The sequence below is a fragment of the Bos taurus genome, chromosome 2 (assembly GCF_002263795.3).
Source record: "Bos taurus isolate L1 Dominette 01449 registration number 42190680 breed Hereford chromosome 2, ARS-UCD2.0, whole genome shotgun sequence".
Lineage (NCBI taxonomy): Eukaryota > Metazoa > Chordata > Mammalia > Artiodactyla > Bovidae > Bos > Bos taurus.
In genome coordinates this window covers 86,584,548-86,609,540 of record NC_037329.1, presented here as the reverse complement: position 1 = coordinate 86,609,540, position 24,993 = coordinate 86,584,548, and the positions used below count along the sequence as shown (strand labels likewise).

General features: G+C 36.5%; 1 protein-coding gene and 1 long non-coding RNA gene across 7 annotated transcripts in view; one reads left to right on the top strand and one right to left on the bottom strand.

Annotated features, from left to right (window-relative positions):
* Nucleotides 1-24,993, bottom strand: part of PLCL1 (phospholipase C like 1 (inactive)) — a 368,258-nt gene that overhangs the window by 77,901 nt on the left and 265,364 nt on the right. The window contains exon 2 of one of the 6 annotated variants that reach the window (XM_059875839.1): nucleotides 13,742-13,787. The exons of 4 other annotated variants lie outside the window; for them this stretch is intronic. In XM_059875839.1, the coding sequence (XP_059731822.1) occupies nucleotides 13,742-13,787 (46 nt within the window). Of the gene's footprint in view, nucleotides 1-4,469; nucleotides 4,579-13,741; nucleotides 13,788-24,993 lie in introns of those variants that run through there. One more of the 6 variants, XM_059875842.1, reaches the window with a different exon arrangement.
* Nucleotides 1-24,993, top strand: part of LOC132343174 (uncharacterized) — a 44,050-nt gene that overhangs the window by 10,077 nt on the left and 8,980 nt on the right. Inside the window, exon 2 of the long non-coding RNA XR_009491871.1 lies at nucleotides 3,985-4,044. This is a non-coding gene — a long non-coding RNA (uncharacterized lncRNA). The remainder of the gene's footprint in view (nucleotides 1-3,984; nucleotides 4,045-24,993) is intronic.

The window sequence follows — 24,993 nt, the reverse complement described above, 5'->3', positions numbered from 1 at the left end:
AACAACAACAAAAAAAAATCACATTTTTTCCTCAAACTATTTTAAAGAATAAAGGCATCTTGAAAGTCAGATTCAGAATGAACAGTAAACAATAACTCTCACTTGAGCAATCTTTCAATAACATTATAATAGAGTAAATGATTTAAATGAACATTATGATAGAATTGCTATATGATTTGGCAATCCCACTCCTGGGTATATATCCAAAGAAAACTATAATTCAAAATGATACATGCACCCCAATGGTCAGAGTAGCATCATTTACAACAGCCAAGATAGAGTAGTAACCCACGTGTCCATAGACAGAGGAATGGATAAAGAAGAGTTGGTATATATAAATATATACACTGGAATACTACTCAGTATTAATAAAATAATGCCATTTGTAGCAACATGCGTAGACCTAGAGATTATCATACTAAGTGAAGTTAAGTCAGAAAGAAAAGACAAATACCATATGATATCACTTATATGTGAAATCTAAAATATGATACAAATGAAGTGTGAAGTGAAAGTGGCTCAGTCGTGTCTGACTCTTTGTGACCCCATGGACTATATAGTCCATGGAATTCTCCAGGCCAGAATACTGGAGTGGGTAGCCATTCCCTTCTCCAGGGGATCATCCCAACCCAGGGATTGAACCCAGGTCTCCTGCATTGCAGGTGGATACTTTACCAGTTGAGCCACAAGGGAAGCCCAATACAAATGAACTTATTTACAAAACAGAAACAGACTCACAGACAGAAAACCAACTTCCGGTTACCAAAGGATTAAGGGGATGGGGAGGGATAAATTAGAATTTGGGGATTAGAAGATACAAACTACTATATATAAAATAGATAAACAAAAAGATCCTATTGTATAGCATAGGGAACTATATTCAAACTCCTATAATAAATCACTATGAAAAAGAATATATATTATGTGTTTATATATGTATCTGAATCATTTGCTGTACACCAGGAACTAAGACAACATTATAAATCAACTATACTTCAAAAAGAAATAAAAATAAATGAACATTACGAGATTCAGACCTACATTTCAGTATAAGGCTGTTAACAGACACTGCTTAGAACCAAACAGAAATATGAATGACTTCACTAATTTTTGAGGTTCTTCTGTTACGACCAAAGACTCAAATTAATAATGCTCCCAATCACATTATCAATTCAGACAATTTTCCCAGGAACAAATTTCCCAAAAGGACCTTCGTGCATGTTTATAGTGGCCAATTTTATAAAGCATATCAAAGAGGCAGTGAAGTATAGAGAGCCAAAGGTACAGTCCTTAGGGCAAAAATGACTAGTCTCAAGTTGGTTTTATTCCATTCACTAGTGACCTTGGTAAGTGACTTAGGCTCTCTGAATCTTAATTTCTGCTTTTAAGTAGGAACTAATGATCATTAAGTATGATAAAACATTATTGTAAGACTCAAAAGAGAAAATGTTCATGAATATTTTTTGTAAAGTTAACCTTTTTGAAGGGAGAGGAACATTTCCTCATATATCTGGTCTCCGTAGGACTGTCATTATGCACCAACCAGGATATTGGTGGTTATCCGGAAGTTGATTCACTCCTGATCTATGAGTATTTAAAACAAATCTTCAACGATAAAATGAAAATGTTTAAAAACAACCATATGATATTACTATTTTAAACATTGAAAAGTGTAGCCAAAGTAGTCTAGGCTATTTCCTTCACTGGCATTCTTTTAAAACATGATAGAATCTCTTCTCTAGGATCTCTTTTAATTGCACTTTTGCCTGTAAGAGTCTCCCTATCTTGTGATTCAGAAAAAGGCAGGATGGTTTATTATTCATTTGACTAAAACTTTGCCTGGAAAAAGGAAACAGAATTTGCTTTAGTTATGGGATGTTGGGAGGATGATTCATTAACTCAAATATATATCTGATCTTTAAGTGACAAAGATATATTAGTCAATTTAGATTAGAGGATATTGTCTCTTGGTGCTCTGGCATTTAAAAACTTACTCCTATTTCTCTATAGAGTTGTTATTTTTAATTACCCCACAGTGGTCAATTTCCTCATTTTTATAATAAAAAACAACCATAAATTTTCAGCTGCTTATACGCAGATGCACTATTAAAACACATTTGAACACATTTAAATTCATCACAGCCCACATGCTCAGAAAAATCAGATGTTTGTATTTTCCCTCACTTTCAAGGCAGGAACCTAATGGTACTGCTGAGATGGGATTAAGCTACCAAGTAAAATACTGAGAGAAGCTGTGAATTGTGATGGTAAGTTAAACTGTGACTCAGCTTTCAAAACTACCATTTCACTAGACCTTTAAGTAATGAGAGATTTCACATTAAAAATTATTTTTATATAAGCATATCATGTTCCAAAAACAGAGTTATAAAACCTATAATAGTTTGTAACAAGGCCTAAATGGGAAATCAGTGTTCCTCTGAATGTACATCTATAGGTCCTGTACCCTATACATGGTATTATACCATTCTTCCCAATAGTCCAAGCACCACTCTTGGCTTCAGCCATTATTTGTTTATGAGAACAAAACTACTGCTATCAGAAAAGCTTTCTCGTATAAGCCTCTCTTCTTTATGGTGATATCTTCTTATATCAAAATTTTCTCTCCTAGGAAGGTAAGTCTTCAAGAAATAAATGTTTTATATCTACCCTATAAAAGAATCCATCTGCCTCATAATGCTTATTTCTTGCCTTGACCTATAACTTTTACATAATTATAAAACTTAACCTAAAATGGCTTAAAACTTAGAACTAGTGGAAAAGATATGATGTTAGGTTGTCATCTCACAAAGGACAAAATGCAAAGTTATCACAAGCCTCCAAATGAGCAAATAAATACATATATATATTACATATATTACAGAAAAGAATAAATTATTTATAGCTCTTTAAAAGTGTTTTATTACACTGAAATGGGGGGAAAATGTTTAAATAAATCAAATTAATAAACCTGTTTCCATAAATTCCCATTGGCATTTGCTCTCTGAATCCAAAAAGGCCAGATATGCTGCAAGTTCCTTAACAAAACTCAGCAAACAAAATCATTTTTCATCAGAACACATTGCTAAGCCCCACAGGGAACTTTGCTTATTTAATGTAAGTACAGTTTTGGGTCTCAATAATGAATTATTTCCATATAATAATTTTTAAAAAGTATACTAAAGCAGTACAAAAATGTGAATGCACACAATGCCATAGAACTGTACATTTTAAAATGGTAAACATGTTATGTTTATTTTATCACAAAAAAAGAGCATATTGAAGCACTGTACAAAAATTTAAGAGTAAAGGAAAATACCCATGTTTTCCTACCTCTGACCTGATTAGCATATTTAAGCAACTAATTGTAATGCAATATATTCTTTCCATTTTTTTTTGGTAAGCTGTTAAGAGAATGATGATTCTTCATTAAAATAAAACAAATTTACAAAACCTTTAAGAATAGCAATCAAAACACCAGTTGTCAAACTGTTATTCGAATCTTGTTTCATAATACAGAAATTCAGCTACATAAATGCAGATACACTAAAGTGACATTCACTTTTCTTTTTTAGTAAAAGAGGGGGAAAAACATTTATTTCTGAATAGTTCTCCTAAGAAAGTCTCCAAATAAAAATTTAATAGACTATAACTAAAAGACAAAGAAAAATATAGGCACATAAACCTTATTTTCACCACAGGAAGCCTCTCTTGTTCTTACAGATAACCTATGAACTATAATCCCATACTAATGATATTCATCCCAGTTTTACGAACTTCCAAGCAAAATTCAGAAAAGGTTTAGTTGATACATGAAACCTTCAAGGGATTGTAGACAATATAATCTAGGACCCAAATAAGTCCCAACAATGGACGCTGGTCCCATTCTTCATTTATTCATTCAACAAACAATCCTTCATGCTAAGGATCAACACATTTAAGAGTTTTTTGGAGCAACTGATAAAGTCTCATTTTTATCTTACACAGATCACTTTAGATGTGCACTTGAAGGATTTGATACAGATGAAACTGAAGATGGTACAGTAGGTGAGTACTACAGCATTAAAGGAAAGAGATGTGATGTCCTGAGGTAGATCACTAACAAAAGGAATGGAGGGAAGTGAGAAGTATCGAGAAACAGGAGGTAAAATCAGAAGTTCTTGACTCAATCTAGGATGACTCCTAGGTTTCTGGCTTGAATGAAAGGTGAATGGAAATACTGTTAACACATAGGAAATACAAGGAGAGGTAAAGTTGAAGAGGAAGTAAGTTTACTTTGTGTTATGGTGGATTTCAGATGACCACAGGCCACCTAGGTCAAGAGGCTGGGAAGAGGAGAAGACCTAACGCAAAAAAAAACAAAAAAAAAAACAGGCTAAGGGGTAAAAGAACCAGGAGCATGAGTCTCACAGAAAAGCAAGCAACAGATTTGAAGGAGCAGGTCTGGAAAATAAGATGTTAAAATGGCTTACTGGATTCAGTCATTAAGATATTCGCTGGTAACTTTAATAAGAGAATGGTTCATGTTGTCTTCAAAACGGTGAGGATGGTGACAGGGGTGACAACCAAACTGCAACCTGAAAACAGTTGGAAGCAAAGAGTTCCAGGAAAGAAGAGCAGATGCAAAGTTCCATCGGTGGGAAAGAGGATCAGGATAACTATAGTACAATAAGTGAGGGGCAGTGTGGCCACAGATGAGAATGAAAAAGCAGGCAGAGATTGAGAGTAATAAGTCAAGAGAAGGCTACCCTCATATTACTGGTTTTATTGGCTTATATTGGTGACAGTTTAAGAAATGGATTCCAAGGGTAGTGTATGCATTCGATGTACGTATTGTATGTAATGTATACTTATATCTAGAGTGTCCTGTCCAATGGGCCTCTGCCCAAATGCACAATCATGCCGGGCAGTTAAGTAGTCTAGAAAAAAATCCAGCCCCCTACACCAGGCCTAACTCTTCACACAGAACTCGAGAGGCAAAGCTGGTGTCCTCGCTACGTCTGTTGCCTTCAAGTTTCAAATAAAGGAAGATTGCAACTGTAGAATCACATCATTCTTTTCACATTAACATATCCAAAGCTATTTTCTCACAGTAAACTCAAACTACTTAATGCAAAGTCACAAACAGGTGACATCACTTCCTTATGATGAGCACCCTGTGACCCACCTAATGTCACTGTGTGGGACAATGAGGTCCTGAGACACACTGCTGAGAAGCGGTTGAAGTCTGACCCAAGGTCTGTGAACCACGGGCTCAGCCTGGTGGTTCTCACTAAGCCTCGTTGCTAAGAAGCTGAATTTTAGTATCCATTAAGGAAGTGTTCATTCTCTACACCATCTTATAATTCAAGAGAATTAACTAAAGGCAATGCGAAGTTATGCATACACATATCTATCACCAAATTAAGTTTTATGTCTGTATTTAATGTTACATTTCATTTGTAAAAGGTGATTCCTTTAACAAAATGCACTGAAGTCATCCCCTTTAAGAAGACTACTCCACCGTGTATATGTGGTGGTGGTGTTAAGAAATGCACTGAGTTATAGGAAGGCAGTGATCCTCTATACATTTTTTTAATGACACATCTTAAATGACTCTCCTAATCTGAAAGCAAAAATGTTGATTTTCTAAAGGCAAAGATGGAATAAAATGTAGAAAGAGTCCATTTCAGTGTGGGTTCTTAGTACCTTTTATTTGTTTTGTTGAACAGAGGAAGCTTTCTGTTGTGCTATATCTCACTGCCATCATTCACTCATTAGAATTCATTATGACATGACTCTAAGTAAAAGTGATTATCTCAGGCTCTACTGATGGCAAGGTTTCTACCCAGTTAGGGCTTTTCTACAGATATGATGCTCATTATGCATGTTCCATGAATTAGTTGAAAATACAGTACTCATTTTCGCAAAGATTAACTGAGCACCTACTTACTATGTGCTAGCACCATCCCAGTGATTAGTTCTTTAAAATTTATTAATCCCAACACTAATGGCACCTTGAATAAATGCTCTCTTTCCATCATACTTTTAAAGTATAGCTTTTATAACTGATGAAATTTGTAAGTAGAATAATGACAAAATCATCAAATGTAATAAGTCAAACAAAACATGTAACAAATGCTTTTAAATAAATAAAAACAGCTTTAAACAACATTGAGGATGTTTGAGAACCAAGACCATAAAGCGGCATAAGAGCTGATGAGGCAGTATTTAAAAGGAAGTAGCAGTAATTAAGTATACTTAAATTATATCTTTATCACTAGGGCATTTATTGAGATACTTAAAACTGGACAAGAAAAAAACTAAGCTTTAAATTGTTCAAAATCTATAAAAGTCTTAGGTAAAATAGTTTTTAAAATCACTGCCATTTTACAAGAAAACAAATACAACTTTCACATGGAGCTACACTATAACTTCATGCCATGGGGAAAGTCTTAAATAACACAACCCTACCTGTGACTCCATTATTCCGAGAAAGACCTGGCCACTAACTGTGCGGCTTGTAAGAGTTTGCTGCAGGAACCCAGAAGATGGCATCGGTGGGTTTAGTCACACCAAAGCCCTGTTGCCATGTTCTCATAGTAACTGCTAATAGACTGCAAAGCACTTTATCAACCGCAATAGTACTGGATTTTTAATAGGCTAACATTTTTATAACGCCTCCTAAAATAACTGGAGCAGCAGAAGCAAGATTATAGAGTCATATTCTATTAGTTTCATTTTGAGAAAAGAGGCTTCCTTACTCTTTAGACCATTCTGTAGACCATCTCTAAACTAAAAAGGCTTTGGTTTGAAATTTTCAACAAAATTAGGAAGAAACCAACTCAAAGAAATGGTAAGAATAACAGTAAATAATACCAAAATATCCTTTTCAGCCGACTCAATGGATATGAGTCTGAGAAACTCCGGGGAGACAGTGAAGGACAGAGAAACCTGGTACGCTGTCCAGTCCATGTGTGCTGCGTGTTCAGTCGTGTCCAACTCTGTGACCCTGTAGATGATAGCCCGCCATTCTTCTGTCCATGGGATTCTCCAGGCAAGAATACTGGAGTGGGTTGCCATGCAGGAGATCTTCCCAACCCAGGGATCAAACCTGCGTCTCTTGCATGTCCTACATTAGCAGGCAGATTCTTTACCACTGCGTCACTTGGGAAACCCAAGCACTATAGTCCATGGTGCCACAAAGAGTCACACATGATTTAGTAACTGAACAACAACAATCCTTTCCAGATCACAACTTCAAGAACACTATAACCTGATTTATATATTTTAAATATTATGTATGATGTTTGTTCAACAACAGTGGACCAAAGATGAATTACCTCTTCTTGAACTTTATTCTATATACCTTCATCTCTGTGATTCATTCAAGAGGCAAAATTATAAACCTAATTAAAAATCTCTGACTTTTCATTGCAGATCAATGCACATAGATTAAATCAAAGATTATTCACCTGTTTGGAATTATTTTTTCACTTGTACAGAAATTAAACCCATATGGGTGAGGAGATATGGCTGCAGGTCAATAAAGGCTGGAAGCCTATGTCTCTAGATGTCCGATCATTCTATTATTCCATTGATTCCTGTCATCTCTGTTTCCCCCACAGAATAAGGGCACAAACCCTGTGATTATTTATTATCAAACCTCACTACCTGATGGACTTTCTATTTTCAACTCTTATTTCCCTGCAAGGACACAAGTATAGATGTTCCTGTATAGTGTAAACTGCCTTCATGGGAAAGGCCTTGTTTCTCACTTAAATCTTGCCAATCTCCTCTTGCATCCTGCACAATCCACTACTTCATATATAGTTACAAGGTACATCAATGATCCCATTTTTCTAGTAAAAAACATGACTGTTTTCACATAACCTCTATCAGGAGTTGGGGGGGCGGGCAGGGTGTCTTGCCCTCAAAATGATTAAAAAAAAAAAAAAAAAAACTTGACTGTTTTGAACTAATCCAACTGCTACATGAAGTATATGTTTTTGCTTATTATAAGTACCAGGGGACTTTGTTACCCTACTGTGTCTTGGCAGCACCCATAAGAATGAAATGAAGGGGACACCAATAAAGGTCATCTGACAATTATTCAATGGCTTCTGAAGAAGGACATGCTGCTACCAATCCTATTCCTCTAAGACAGATGTCCACCTAACACTCAAACACTACATTTAAAATTCATTGGTAGCCTGTGCAACTCTCAACAGAGGTGCCAAGAACCAAGTGGGCCTGGAGACCGAGATAGGATTCTGTCCTTCCTCACGAGACTCCCTACACAGCAGGCCCAGGAATCCTGGCTGAACTTATGCCAGAGCCAACTCCATTGTTTCTGGTATGAGGATTAATCAGAGGTGCTCTTTAGAGAAGGCAGCATGTCATGGTCCTTATAATAAGAAAGTCTGTAATGAAGAATATGTAAAATATGGTTTTAACAACTATATTGCTAACACATCTCTTTCAGGGTCCTATTGCAGGGATCAAATATTGGGTTGGCCAAAAGGCTCGTTCAGGTTTTTCTGTAACATCTTACAGAAAAACCCAAATGAACCTTTTCACCAACCCAAAAGAATGCCCTAATTATTTCATAGGTATAACCATATATTGATGCTTAATTCGGGCATCCATCAAGAAATTGATATTTAATTCAGTTCAGTTCAGTCGCTCGGTTGTGTCCAACTCTTTGCAACCCCATGAATTGCAGCACGCCAGGCCTCCCTGTCCATCACCATCTCCCAGAGTTCACTCAAACTCACGTCCATCAAGTCGGTGACGCCATCCAGCCATCTCATCCTCTGTCATCCCCTTCTCCTCCTGCCCCCAATCCCTCCCAGCATCTGAGTCTTTTCCAATGAGTCAACTCTTCCCATGAGGTGGCCAAAGTACCGGAGTTTCAGCTTTAGCATCATTCCTACCAAAGAACATCCAGGGCTGATCTCCTTTAGAATGGACTGGTTGGATCTCCTTGCAGTCCAAGGGACTCTCAAGAGTCTTCTCCAGCACCACAGTTCAAAAGCATCAATTCTTTGGCGCTCAGCTTTCTTCACAATCCAACTCTCACATCCATACATGACCACTGGAAAAACCATAGCCTTGACTAGAAGGACCTTTGTTGGCAAAGTAATATATCTGCTTTTCAATATGCTATCTAGGTTGGTCATAACTTTCCTTCCAAGGAGTAAGCGTCTTTTACTTTCATGGCTGCAGTCACCATCTGTAGTGATTTTGGAGCCCCCAAAAATAAAGTCTGACACTGTTTCCACTGTTTCCCCATCTATTTCCCATGAAGTGATGGGACCAGATGTCATGATCTTCGTTTTCTGAATGTTGAGCTTTAAGCCAACTTTTTCACTCCTCTTTCACTTTCATCAAGAGGCTTTTTAGTTCCTCTTCACTTTCTGCCATAAGGGTGGTGTCATCTGCATATCTGAGGTTATTGATATTTCTCCCAGCAATCTTGATTCCAGCTTGTGCTTCTTCCAGGAGAGGCATTAAAATCTATGCATAATTTTGTTTTTTCATTCCAAACTAATGTTGCATATACTTAAACTAAATTTTCTGAAAAATTAAAATTCAATAGGAATGGAACATTATTAAGTTCATTTCAAAAATGTTGCTGAAAAAAATTCCCATTTTCCTTTGTGTGCTAAACAACCAGCTCACAGAATAGTTTCTGCTTCATTTTGACTTTTCAATTTTTAATGGTAATATTTACCATCAAATATGAGACACTATTATATTATTTACATTGATTTCAGTCAATGTGGAATTTAAACATAGTCTCCAGTCATCCAAATCTGAATAAAACAAATTTAAAACTGAAAAGGAAATACCCAATATGTTTCAATACTATGTGAGTTCTACCATTTGTTACCATAGGGTGTTATTGGAGCTGAGTTTCAGAAACAGATGTGATTTTTAAAAATAAAATCATGTAAAACTTGAAATTTGCTAGGAGAGTAGACCTTAACAGTTCTCATCACAAGAAAAACAAATTTTAAATATGCACAGTGATAGATGTTAACTAAACTTATTCTGGTAATCATTTCACAACATATACATACATCAAATCATTATGTTGCACATCCAAAACCAATACAATGAATTTATCAATTAAATCTCAATTTAAAACAGAATCTCATTCAGAGCTATATTAGCTTAAGTGGAAATAAGGTTATAGTCAGCCTTGCTTCAGAGCATAAAGTTGAATTGATGAAATAGAATTTGAAAAATGATCATATTCCAAGAATTCATGATTTTTCTGTGCAACATTTGATAAGAACAGATTTAAGACTTTATACATCATTTATAAATTTCAATTGGGCTAAATATACAATACATAGCTACTAGTGGCATGTTTTAGAGGTAGATAAGTGCCATTGGACTATATAGAAATTAACATGTTTAGGTTTCTCATTAAGAGAAAAATATCTTACAAGAGATTTAAAAACAATAAATTTACTTTATGAAACATTTTCTAAATGTGTGTGACTCTGAACATAAAGATTAAATGTCAATATAACAGCATAATTCTATTCAAAGCTAAAATACAATTCATTTATAGTCTAAATCCATTTTTCTCTACACGTGGAGAAGTCTAGCCTTCATTTAATAAATAAATGTATATCAACAAATGGGCCATTCTTGCATTTGCATTAAGTTTTATAGGTTCTAAAATTTATACTTAAGTTATTTTAAAATTTCCTAGTTGAATATTTCTTCTGTAATAGATTCTGAAGTGCAATCTCTAAACTTTCTATAAGGCAGATTCCTGAACCACATATAAAATAGACCTAATGCAATGTAAAAATGCATCCTTAATATTTTTCTCTTATGATAATAATGAAATATGTGAACTTGACTTGAACATCAAGATGAATCTGATTAAAGGTTTCAAGTTTTATCCATAACTTCTGAATGGGTTAGTAGCATCTAATACTTTAATCCTTATTGTATTACCTTGGTTTAACTGAACATTAGCATCTGTCCATGTGCAACACACAGATGGCAGATCTCAGAGAATGTGTATTTTCAGCACAGAGACTCCTTTAGGGTGAAGGCTCCCTGATACCCAGTGAAGGCTCCATAGTCAAAACAAAAACAAATCTATTGTCTTAATTTAGAAAAATGTAAAAAGAAACTATATAGGGACAGTTTTTATTTGAGATAATAAAATTCAAAGTCCTAAAAATTCAAATACCTTACTTATAGAAATTACTGTATTCTCCCCAAAGCATTGGATTGGGGACTAACTGATTTTAGTTACCATCACCACCTACTTTCATGACTTTATGACAGGCAAAAAGTTCGATATCTGTTGTTTTTATTTATTAGAATAATGTAATAATTTCTGGTCTAACTCATAGAGTTATCTCAAGGATCAAAGGAAATAAAGCATGCTAAATTCCTCTGAAAAACATAAAACTCCAAAGGAGTGAATTATAGATCCATCTTACTTATGAATAAAGTAAAATATAGCAATATTTTAAAAAGTAATCAAGTTTTTAAAAAATCAGGTTTATTACAGAAATATAAGAATGTATCAGCACTAAGAAAGCCATCAATGTAATCCAGTAAATAAATAAGCTAAAAGAGAAAAACAATATGATCCTACCTATAAATTCCTCCAAGGTAATACAATATTAATTCCAAAGAAAACACTCAGTAAACTGAAAAAGAAGGTAACTTCCTTTACATGATCAAAATCCTATTTCAGAATCCTAAAGGAAAGGTCATACCAACTGGTAAAGATTTAGAAGAATTCTCATTAAAATTTTAAAAGTAACAAAACAAAAGGCTAATATTTATTCTACATTTTAACATGACTCTGGGTACTTCGATCAAAGCATAAAACAAGCATAAGAAATTAAGCATAATATATGATAAATGAAGTGAAAGATCATTACTAGTCACAGAGGTGATAATTATTTACCTAGAAAATTCAAAAGAATCAACTGAAAATTATTAGAAATAACAAAAGAGATGGTGGCAAAATAAAGTAGAAATATAAAAAATTAATAGCTTTCTTATACAACAATTTGCTTCTAAATGTAATGGCAGGGATGAGTAGAAGTGAGAGAAACCCATTCAAATTAACAACAGATATTGTAAACAAGCCAAGAATAAATTTAACGAGATACATGTAAAAATTATGCATAAAATTTTATTTCATATAAAGTTGAAAAAGAGGATCAAATAAATGAAAACATTAAAAAATTACTGGAAAGATAATGTTGGTAAAATTCAAGTGCTATACTAATTAGTAGATAAATACAATAAAATTCTAATGAAAAGTCCAGTGGAATTGTTTCAAGGGGTAGGGTGGAAGTGGCATTTAAAATAACAAAGGAAATAATATATTAGTCAAGTATTAGTGTTGAAAAATTCACTATTCATTTGAACAAAAATATAAGTAAATTTCTCTTTCATGCCAGACCTAATAATTATTTTAGATGGATTAAAGATACAATAGGGTTTAGAAGTACTAGAAAAGATGTAATCGTATATTTCTATAGTTTGGGGTGGGGAAGATCTCTTCTTAAATAAATCAAGGCCACACAAGACACAGAAGAAAAGACTGGTAGGTATGAGCACAAAAAAGCTTAAAACTGTATCCAGTTTTTTTTTAATTCTCAAACTGAAAAATATTTGATATATGTTTCTTAATTTATAAAATTTGCTCACAAACTAATTTTGGAAAAGATAAATTCACAAAATTATACAACTGTTTCAAAATTAAGGAAAAGATGCTCAAACACAAATACTTGATACACAAATAAATTTATTAATTTGCATACCAGATTATTATAGGTTAAAAAAGATGTCAGGTTATAGAGAAAAGGGAATTTTTGTATAATGTTAGATTAGTATAAAATGGACCAATTTTTCCAGAAGGCAATGTGATAAATGTTTTAAAATGTTAAAGATGGGTCTACTTTGATCTAGCAATATCACTTTTGAGACTTTATCTTAAGGAAATATTTGAACAAAGAGGCAAAGATTTAAGTACATGGAAATTCAATGCTACTCTGTGAATAATATTAAGGAAATTAGAAATAAACTAATAAACTGAACACTCATTCCTAGTAAGGACTGGCAAAATAAATTATAACACATTCATGCAAAAAGATTCTATGTAGTTCTTATAAAGGTGACATAGATCCATAAATCTTAAAAGGGATAATCTGTGTGTGGATGTGTGTGTATGTGTCCTTAAAAAATAAATAATATAAAACAGTACATATATTATGAGATCACATCACTAATATATAACAAATCTGAAAGGCTCTATTCCAAGTGGTAATATTGGTTATCTCTAGGGGAAATGAAGGAGAATTATGAAAATAGTTTTCTCTGTTTTGTTCAAATTATTCACAATTAACATATATTAGCATACAGTATTAAAAAAATATTAAAGATGTTTCCATAGCATTGGGTTCCCTGGTAGCTCAGCTGGTAAAGAATCTACCTGCAGTGCGGGAGACCTGGGTTTGATCCCTGGATTGGGAAGATCCCCTGGAGGAGGGCATGACAACCCACTCCAATATTCTTGCATGGAGAATCCCCATGGACAGACAGAGCAGCCTGTGGGGCTACAGTCCACAGGGTCACATAAAGACATGACTGAGCAACTAAGCACACATAGTCCTATAATTACCTCATTAATTATCAGAAAGTTGTACTTTGTAGAGATAATGATATATATCTATAAAGAGTTAACTTGAGGCATAATAAAGTGCATTACCTTATTTTTAGGACTTCCCTGGTAGCTCAGTTGGTAAAGAATCCACCTGCAATACAGGAGAACCCAGTTTGATTCCTGGGTCAGAAAGTTCCCCTGGAGAAGCAATAGGCTACCCACTTCAGTATTCTTGGGTTTCCCTGGTGGCTCAGATGGTAAAGAATCTGCCTGCAATGCAGGAGACCTGGGTTTGATCCCTGGGTTGGGAAGATCCCCTGCTAGAGGGCATGGCAACACACTCAAGTATTCTTGCCTGGAGAATCCCCATGGACAAAGGAGCCTGCCGGGCTACAGCCCATGGGGTCACAAAGAGTCAGAGATGACTGAGCGACTAAGCACACACACACACACACCTTACATTTATGAAAATAATTATACCAATATTATTTTAGTTAATATAAAACTTTATATATTTATTATTCTTAGGATTGGCCAATGTGTTTCTATTACAGCATGACAAAATATCCCCTAAATATGATAAATCTTTGATTTGGAAATTATTTTAGAATCTTACACTTTAGAACTACTGACTTTAATTCATGTATGAATGTGGAGTTGAACCATAAGAAAGCTGAGCACCGAAGAAGTGATGCTTTAGAACTGTGGTGTTGGAGAAGATTCTTGAAAGTCCCTTGGACTGCAAAGAGCTCAAACCAGACAATCTTAAAGGAAATCAGTCCTAAATATTCACCGGAAGGACTGATGCTGAAGCTGAAGCTCCAATACTTTGGCTACCTGATGCGAAGAACTGACTTATTGGAAATGACCCTGTTGCTGGGAGATTGAAGGCAGAAGGAAAAGGGGATGACAGAAGATGAGATGGTTGGATGGCATCACCGACTCGATGAACATGAGTTTGAGCAAACTCTGGGAATTGGTGATGGACAGGGAGGCCTGGTGTGCTGCAGTCCATGGGATCGCAAAGAGTCAGACACGACTAAGTGACTGAACTGACTTTAATTAGCCTTGGTGAAAGCAGTGTTCAAAGCACAATGCAATATTACAGCGTATCTGTAAAATTAACCTCATTAGTACTTAAGCAATCAATTTAATGAAAATGTGTAGTATATCTCCTTTTGAATCAGACTTTTGCTACCTTTGAGAATAAATATAAGTAGATGAATGTTCCCAGAGGAAGAAAACGAGATTAAACTGAGATTTCCTGACTAGTTGTTTAAATCAATTGATTTCAATTAAATGCACACCACTGATAATGAGATTCAAATCTGCTGTATTAAATTAGGAATTAAATATGCTTCAGAGAAATTGGAATCACTAAGAATTCCATGTAGGTTACAAGAAGTTTAATCTTTCAGAGAACACATCCTTTTCAATAATTTTCATTAAATACAAAGTGTAGCCCTACAAGTTCTCTTGTAGCTTTGACCTAATCCTCTATTTTCACATCTAGATATGCTTTTCAAACTTGCCTTTGTGTTTTATACTCAACACATTCACTCTCCTTTTTTTTTTCTTCTTTGGAAGACATAGTACACAAAAGTATCTTTTATTGTTTCCTAATCCATACTTCCAGTAATCATGTATGGATGTGAGAGTTGGACTATAAAGAGAGCTGAGCGCCAAAGAATTGATGCTTTTGAACTGTGGTGTTGGAGAAGACTCTTAAGAGTCTCTTGGACTGCAAAGAGATCAAACCAGTCCATCCTAAAGGAAATCAGTCTTGAATGTTCATTGGAAGGACTGATGCTGAAGATGAAACTCCAATACTTTGGCCACCTGATGTGAAGAACTGATTCATTGGAAAAGACCCTGCTGCTGGGAAAGATTGAAGGCAGGAGGAGAAGGGGACGACAGAGGATGAGATGGCTGGATGGCGTCACCGACTTCATGGACATGAGTTGAGTAAGCTCCGGGAGTTGGTGATGGACAGGGAAGCCTGGCATGCTGCAATCCATGGGGTCGCAAAGAGTCAGACATGAGTGACCGACCGAACTGAATCCATATTTCTTTATTGCTTTAATTATAGCAAGAGTCCCTTCTTTAATATAGGTTTCTTATCTAAACTCAACTGACCCAAATTCACAAAGTTGTTTCTGTACATCTTTGCCACTTAAAACACTCTACTGTAACTACACTTAACTTCCTACATTTACCTTGTGAATCTTAGGAAATTCAGCTAATGAACCTAATAGTCTAACTTGAATGCTACCTAAAATAGCAAATATTTCTCTGAATCATTTTTACACTTTCAAGAAAAATAGTATTTGTCAATATGTTAAAATACACTACATCTGCTCAATAACCACCAGGATGGTTGCCGCATAAGAATATAATCTGCAGTATGAGAATATAATCATAAGAAACAGCGAGCAATGTAACTAGGATAAAAATGCTCTCATCCCATGTAAATGTGAGCCAGTTTCAGTTGAAATACAAACAGTCAATTATGGTGCATATTCCTAAGCATTGTCTCACTGTTTTAAGAAACTGCCAGGTGGCTTGCTTTCTTGGCACTGAGAGAAGTTTACAAAACCCTATGAAATTTGAAATAGTTAGACTTGTTCATCTTAGCAGTTTTAAAAATGGGATGAACATCACAGCCTTTTACAGGACTGTAAATTAGCACATACTGATCTCTAGGCTATCAATTTCTCTGAACACAAAGATATTAAAACACAATTTGAATTGTGTGGGGTTTTTGTTGTTGTTATATAAGGTCATTAGTTTTACTAAAAAGCTTTGCATTCCCATTTGTTGATGAAACTGACTGGCACACCGGATGAGATTTTATCACAAGGAGAGTGAATCCCATGGTGAAGAAATAAAAGAAAAATATTCACATTACAGATTCTTCTTTAGTACTTAATCATAAAAGGATCATGGGCAGCATGGATTCCAAGTCATGCTGGGTCAGTTAAATTAAATTTGTTTCAAAATAATGCTTCATCTCTTAGATCTCATTTATATTGCCAGTAAAAAGAAAATTAAAGTCACGTATTACTATAAAACTGGTAGAATGACAGGGAAATAAAATAATTAATGAAGCCATTTATAATCTATAACCCTTTTCTTAAAACAGCATTTCAACTAAACACTTCACAATGAAAAGGCATAGTAATTTACAAATAGCTTAGAGATTAATATCTAATCTCTTTAGAAAAAGGGACTTGACGCACAGCATATTTAATTAGTATTGCTATCAGGAAAGCTTGTAAAGAATTAAAAAGTAAATCCACAATGAATTCACTACATTTACTTTCATAATATTATCTCTAGGTGATTTCTTAATAGTAATTTTATATATTGAATGACAGTAACAGCTAGCCCTACCTATGAGAGTGACTAAGTTCATTATTCTCCAAGTAAAACCACTTTATGTTTATAAATGAAAATCAAAATAAAGAGTATAAGAGCATCTCACATTTTTAAGAAGTTTTATACTTTGCAAAGGGCTTCCACATTTGTCTGCTTATGAAATCGCCACAAGATTTTAAAGGTGAGAAAATCCAAGACACAAAAAGACTGAATGACTTGCAGCTGGCAGAGTGAATGCTAAACCCGGATATTCCTATTCCTGACTGAATTTTTTCCTATAAGCTCACATTACCTCTGCATTTTACTGCTCCAATTTTCTAGTTCCCAGTGTATTTTCTCATCCCTTCACCTTGGTAAGGAATGCAAAATTTACAACTCCAGCTATTTTCTCTCACCCAATGCTAAATAATGGGAACTGACTGTCATTTTAACTAGTTATCTCCTCCTAACTGTGCTATTTTACTTGGTAAAAATGTCCCTCAAGAAGAAGGACCACAAAAAAAGGATATGTATGGAAAGTAATTTTGCAGTATTTTTAATCCTTTCAAGATAAATTTATGGGACCCCTGCAGGAGACATAGGAAACTCGGGTTCAATTCCTGGGTCAGGAAGATTCCCTGGAGAAGGAAATAGCAACCCACTCCAGCATTCGTGCCTGGAAAATCCCGTGGACAGAAGAGCCCGGCGGTCACAAAGAGTCGGACATGGCTGAGCACGCACACATTCAGCTTGGTGTCAGGGACTCATTCAAGTGAATAGGTAGGCACTCAGCTTGGAAATAGGTGTACTGTAATGCCACTTGTAGTAGAAAGATATGTTAAAAATAATCAAACAAACATATAATCAAAATTATTTTTTAAATGCCTGAAAGAAAGTAATTTAGGTACAGGGGCTAATTTAGATTGGAGTGGGTTCCTACCATTCCCCTGAGGAACTGACATTTAAACTAGGCAACCGGCCAGACAAATAGTGTGGGAAGAGTATTCTATGCAGAAGAAACAACATGGGAAGATCCTAAAGTAACTAAAGTACTGCAGACCAGTGTAGCAAATGTGTGGTGAGAGAAGGGGAAAAAAATAAAGCTGGAGGAGCAGGCAGAAGGCAAGTCAGAGATGAGGCTGTGAAAGCCATTTCTTAAAAATCTGGAGTTCATGCCATGTAGATTTTAAGTCAGAAAGGTGAAAGTTCATACATTAAAAATATCTCTAACTGCTGGATAATGAATTTGGGGATATAGAACTATCAAGGAAGCAATCCCTTAGACGGTGATTGCAGGAGATCCAAGTATACTAAGTGGGGTGGGAATGAGAGAGAAGTGGGGTTATTGAGGATTTACTGGAACTGGAATGGAAAATGAGAAAAGGAAGAAGGGGCTACCACAGGTGACCCCCAGATCTCTGGTTTGAGCAATGGGGAGGTTGGAGTAGTTAAGACTAGAGAAGGAGGAGATTTGTGAGTGGTTCTGGAGGTGCTGAGAATAAAGTTGCAAAAAGAGGACTAGACCTCAGGACAGACATATGGGTTCAACATAAATTTGGGAACTGTCAGGTTATTTGTGGTATCTGAAGCCATAGGACTGGGTGAAATAACTTTAAGGGGAAAAGGGCAAAATAAAAAGAGAAGCATATCTAGCACTGACCTTTGGGAAAGTATATTTTGAGATCACTTACAAAGGAGATGGATAATGAAAGCCAAAGCAGTAGGAAGCCAGAAGAGTATGTTGTCATGACAGCCAAGAAAAGAGGACATTCTAAGAAGGAAGGCGTGGTCAGCTGTGGTGAATGCTAGTAAGACGTCTAGTAATGTTGCAGGAAGGGGGACCACTTCCAGGGCCCGAAACTGGGTTTTTATCTAACATTTAGAAATGAATTGTCCAAGGAGACACATGTGCTGACAAAGCAAGAGATTTTATTGGGAAAGGGCACCCGGGTGGAGAGCAGTAGGGTAAGGGAACCCAGGAGAACTGCTCTGCCGCAGGGCTTGGAGTCTCAGGTTTTATGGTGATGGGCTTATTTTCCAGGTGGTCTTTGACGAATCATTATGATTCAGAGTCTTTCCTGGTAGTGCACGCATCGCTCAGCCAAGATGGATGCTAGAGAGAGGGATTCTGGGAAGTGGACAGACACACGGTGTCTCCTTTCAATCTTTCCCGAACTCTTCTGGTTGGTGGTGGCTTATTAGTTCCGTATTCCTTATCAGGATCTCCTGTCATAAAACAACTCATGCAAATGGTTACTATGGTGCCTGGCCAGGGTGGGCGGTTTCAATCAGTGTGCTGCCCCTAACAGTAAGATGGAAAGAGCTGTCCACTGGATTTGATAACATGAATGCTCTTGGTGGTCTTAGAGTGGGCAGTGTCAGCAGAGTGGTGGACCAGTGGATATAGAGAATAGAAAGGAGTAGATTGAAGAATTAATGTGTAGAGAACACAAAGTTTGCCTGAGGAAAGGTGTTGAGAGAAAGAGCAATGGCTGGAAGAGAGATAGGAATCAAAGAGGTTTTTAATTTGTTTTTGCTCTTGTACCAGGGGGGAAAAGAGTAAAATAGAAGATATGTACAATGAGGTGTGCGGAAGATAAATGAGTAGAGGGGCAGAAAGAGATCCAGAGCTCAAGTGGAGGAAATAGCTTTAATAGCAGAAATTATAACAGGAAAGAAAAAGATGAGTGCTGAAATAAGTAGGGGAAAGAAATGAGTGGTGGCAAAATATGAGATGTCCCACTTGGTGCCTCCCAGTTTATCTCTAAAGAATAAGGCAAAGTCATTCACTGAGGATGGTGATTAGGAGGTAGGGAAAATCAGAGATTTGACAAGAGTGGATACAGTCTTGGGTTATTTTTGCTTGCTCATCCTCCATTCACCTTCCTGCTGCTGCTGCTGCTAAGTCGCTTCAGTCGTGTCCGACTCTGTACGACCCCATAGACGGCAGCCCACCAGGCTCCCCCGTCCCTGAGATTCTCCAGGCTAGAACACTGGAGTGGGACAAATCACCTTTCCCCATTTGCAATCTATGGTCTAGAGAGGGAACTGACATTTCACTCCCCTCCCTTTCAACCTAGATCCTAAGGTGGGCTTGACCAGGTCTGTTCAACTGACGCATTCAACACTCTTGCATTATTCATTGTTTCAACCCAGTGAAGCCCAACTGCAGAACTTTTGATGAGATCACTAGGAAAGAAGCACACTTTTTCCTTTGGGGCTTCTAACACAGTGGGATGCAAGTTTGACAACCATCTTTATCCCATCTGGGAAGCAAACCTGAGGAACAGAGAACTAAAAAGAGAGAGAAAAAGAGCTAGATACTCCCAGACATCAGTATCTGAGCCAATATCCCTCTCTGCTTGAGAGAATATGCATATATGGTTTGAATTGTTGACATGTGCAAGCAAAGGCATCCCAATTGATACAGAGTGATATTAATTCCCGTGGTGAGTGAGAGAGTAACCTACGAGAAAAATGATTGTGAGGCATTGCTGAGGTTCCATTTGGCTTCTGGTTGTCATGAATTTGTGGGGATATCAGTAACCTTAGGATTCCCACTACATGCTAAGTCATTTCCATTGTGTCTGACTCTTTGTGACCCCATGGACTGTATAGCCCACTAGTCTCCTCTGTCCATGGGACTCTCCAAGTAAGCATACTGGAATGGGTTGCCATGCCCTCTTCCAGGGGATCTTCCTGATCCAGGGATCAAACCCATATCTCTTATGTCCCCTGCATTGGCAGGTGGGTTCTTTACCACTAGACCCATGTGGGAAAGGATTTCCACTAGATAAATCAAATTTCTTGAAATTTTTTTATCATAATACCAACCCACTGATACAATACAATTAGCAATTTTATATGATCATGACCATTATATACTAAAAACAAATAAGCTATTTAAAAACAAAAGTAATATAAGAGAATGAAAAGGTAAGATTGGGAGAAAATATTTGCATAGACATGTTCGATAAAGGACTGTTAAACAAAATGTTTAAAGAAACACTTTAAAGTCAATAATAAGAAAACAAAAACTCAATTAAAAAATGGGCCAAAGACCTTCACAGACATCTCATTAGAGAAGATATACAGATGAAAAATAAGATGTTCCATATCATATATCATCAGAGAAATGCAAATTAAAAAACAATGAGATAACACACCTATCAGAATGGTCAAAGTGCAGAACACTGACAACATGAAATGCTAGCAAGGATATGGAGCAACAGAAACTCTCACTCATTGATGGTGGAATGCAAAATGGTACAACCACTTTGGAAGACTGATGGTTTCTTAAAAAACTAAACATAGTATTACCATGACAGGGAAAGTCACTCAGTCGTGTCCAACTCTTTGCAAACCCATGGACTATACAGTCCATGGAATTCTCCAGGCTGGCCTGGAGTGGGTAGCCTTTCCCTTTTCCAGGGGATCTTCCCAATCCAGGGGTCAAACCCAGGTATCCCGCCTTGCAGGTGGATTCTTTACCAGCTAAGCCACAAGGTAAGCCCAAGAGTACTGGGGTGGATAGCCTATCCCTTCTCCAGTGGATCTTCCCAACCCAGGAATCGTTTCCTGCATTGCAGGCGGATTCTTTACCAACTGAGCTATCAGGGAAGCACAAGCCTTACCATATGGTCCAGCAATCGCATCTTTGGTACTTATCCAAAGGACCTGAAAACTTCTGTCTACACTAAAACCTACACAAGAATATTTATATTAGCTTTACTCATGGTTGCCCAAACTGGGAACTGACCAAGATGTCCTTGGTAAATAGTTGAATAAACTATGATACATCCAGACAATGGAATATTATTCAGTGCTAAAAAGGAATGAAAAGACATGTGCTATCAAGCCATGAAAAGACATGTGTGTGTGTGTTCAGTTGCTCAGTCATATCCGACTCTGCAATCCCATGGACTCCAAGCTCCTCTGTCCATGGGATTCTCCAGGCAAAACTACTGGAATGAGCTGCCATTTCCTTCTCCAGGGGATCTTTCCTACCCAGAGATCAAACCCGAATCTCTTATGTATCCTGCATTTGCAGGCAGATTCTTAACCTCTAAAATGCATATTGCTAAATGAAAGAAGTCAATGTGAAAACACTACACTGTATATGGGAAATCACTGAATATTTCTTTTAATTTGCTGTTTAATTTTAACAGTATTTCCCTTGTCTAAAGTTTAAAGAAATTCAACTTAAATGTAAAAAGGATATAATGTGAGATCACTCAGTGTCTTAATACCATCTAACCGGCAAAAGGTAAATGAAGGAAATGGTTTTCTTCTACGTTTGTGTCCAACATGAGGCAGAGACTGATATTTGTCTGTAGTTTAACCAAGGGAAAACAATCCCTATAAATTCTATTAAATTATTTAACAGCCACAAACAGATGCAATAATTCATTGTCAGTGAATCAAATCATTTTCTCTCTTCTCTCTTGGTGCCAAGAAAGCAAACATTCACAGGTGCTCCATCAGCATCTTTGCATAAAACCAAACAATACAACTCCTTTATGAATGACAAACGAAACATACATAAATAGGGTGACAAAATAATGAGTCATTATTCTCCGGATATTTGAAGAGGTTTTTTAAAGAATCAATCTGAAGAATATGGGGAAATTTTTACTAAGATTCTAAATGTAAAACTCACTTCATTGAATTGACATTTATCAAGAAATCATTGGACAGAACTCTGTGAGAAAAAGATTTGAAATAGCTTTTTCTGACTTTCTTAATCATGTGGACTGGAAAAGTGACTAGTGTTACCAATCCTGGGTTGAGAATATGCTCAGACTAAAGACATTTTCTAAACTGAAAAATGAAGTTTCCTAGAGAACTTTCCTTTTATAAAGGCTTTCTGGCAAGGTGATAGCTAAACCAGTCCAGAGAAGACCATCTCAGAAGAAGCAAAATTTCTATCCATACTAGTGTTACATCCTAAAAATTGTCCCTCATTCCTTCAAATGATGAAAGAGTACTTCACTCTGTACTAATCTTAGAGGATTTTGAGTATTCCACTAGTCCCACAGAGGCAGGGTATACATAATATACGCATCTGCATTCTTAAAACAGAAATCTTTGCTGCCTCCCTAGTCTTTTATTTTGCATTTGTAGTTTCTAGTCTTATGTCTTCTTGCTGTCACTATGCTGGTTTGCTCCCTGACGTGGGCACTTCTGTGGGGCTCTGTGAATTTTCAATATTCACAGCCATAAGCAAATCTATCCATCTAACATATGTTACTGGTCATGCCAAATATTCTCCGGGTGGGTAAACTAGTTGGACACGACTGAGTGACTGAGCATACAATGAGAACAGGCAGACTAGAGCAGAAACAATGCTGCAGTATCTTCTAGGTGTCATAGAGAAACTGGTGTTGGTTCCTGGGCCAGAAAGATATCTGCCCAGCCTATTAATGATTCTACCTCCATGACCTTCCCCATGCCACACAGTCCCCTGCAGTCATTTGTTCCAACAGTTCACATACCTGAGGACAAATGGGTGCTCTTTTGTCTGCAAAACATAAAGACTTTCATTCAGTCTTTGCTTTAAATTAGTTACAATCTTACAGAAGGAAGTACCATCTTAAATGAGTCACCAGTAACAATACAACTTTGGTATATTTTGGCAAGACTAAGATAGTAGTCTCCCTGTGGGCAGGAAGCAAATTTTGCTTAAATTTTCAACCATAAGACTATGAAAGCAATGGGGTTAGCAGGAATCAACAGCTTCCTAGATTTGGTAGTCAAAATTATAGCTACAATATTTTAATTGTAGCTATGTCTTAAATTGTGGCTAAGTCATCAAATAGAGAGTAAACACACAGAAAGTTCATTGTTATTTACATTGTAATATGGACAAAATCTATTAACATCCAAAAGAGGATAAAATGGACAAATTTTAAGTTGCAAACTAACTTCTAAATCATTGAATTAAGGAATTCAGTCTGCTGGTTAAAGCAGAAAACTCTAGTCAGGAAATCTAAATTACAAACTAGCTGTAATGAGCCAGAATAACATGAACAAACAAATATAAGATACTGTAATGGGAGCTCACAAAGATAAGGCTTTTGTTTTTGTTTTGCTCATTGCTCTGTCTTTAGTATCTAATATTATTATAGTAACTCCTTATTCTCAAGTTCATTGCCTGTCTCCCAGAGCTCCCTGAGAGTAGATGTCCCTCGTACCTAGGACCATGCCTGGCATGTTGTAGTCACTCAATAAATACTAAATAAAAGCTTGTAGAAGTTCCTTTGTTGTTGTTTAGTTGCTAAGTCATCTCCAACTCTTTTGTGACCCCATGGACTGTAGTCCACCAGGCTCCTCTGTCCATGGGATTTTCCAGGTTAGAATATTTGGGTAGGTTGCCATTTCCTTCTCCAAGGGATCGTCCTCACCCAGGGACCGAACTCACATCTCCTGCATTGGCAGGTGGACAGTTTATCACTGGACCACCAGGGAAGCCATAGCTGTATGCTATGATTATTATTATTAGCTTACTAGGCATTTACTATACTGCAGGCACTGTACTAAGGGCCCTGCCTAAGAGGTAGAAGCAAGATTTGAATCCAGGCATTTGATGCCTGGGGTTCTTTCTCTTTAACAGCTATTCCTGGAGTTCAATTCCATGGGACTACTATCTCCATATAATATATACTTTCTACATAATCATTGAATTTTTGCATTCAAACTGGCTTTTCTTTTTTTCTCATATCATGAGGAAAAAAAAATACTACTTCATGAGAAACTATGGAACAAAGTGAAAGTGAAGTCGTGTCTGACTCTTTGTGACACCATGGACTGTAGCCTACCAGGCTCCTCTGTCCATGGGATTTTTCCAGGCAAGAACACTGGAGTGGGTTGCCATTTCCTCCTTCTGGAGATCTTTCCGACCCAGGGATTGAACCTGGGTCTCATGCATTGTAGGCAGATGCTTTACAATCTGAGCCACCAGAGAAGGCTATGGAAAAAAGTACCCATGTTTAATGAGATGA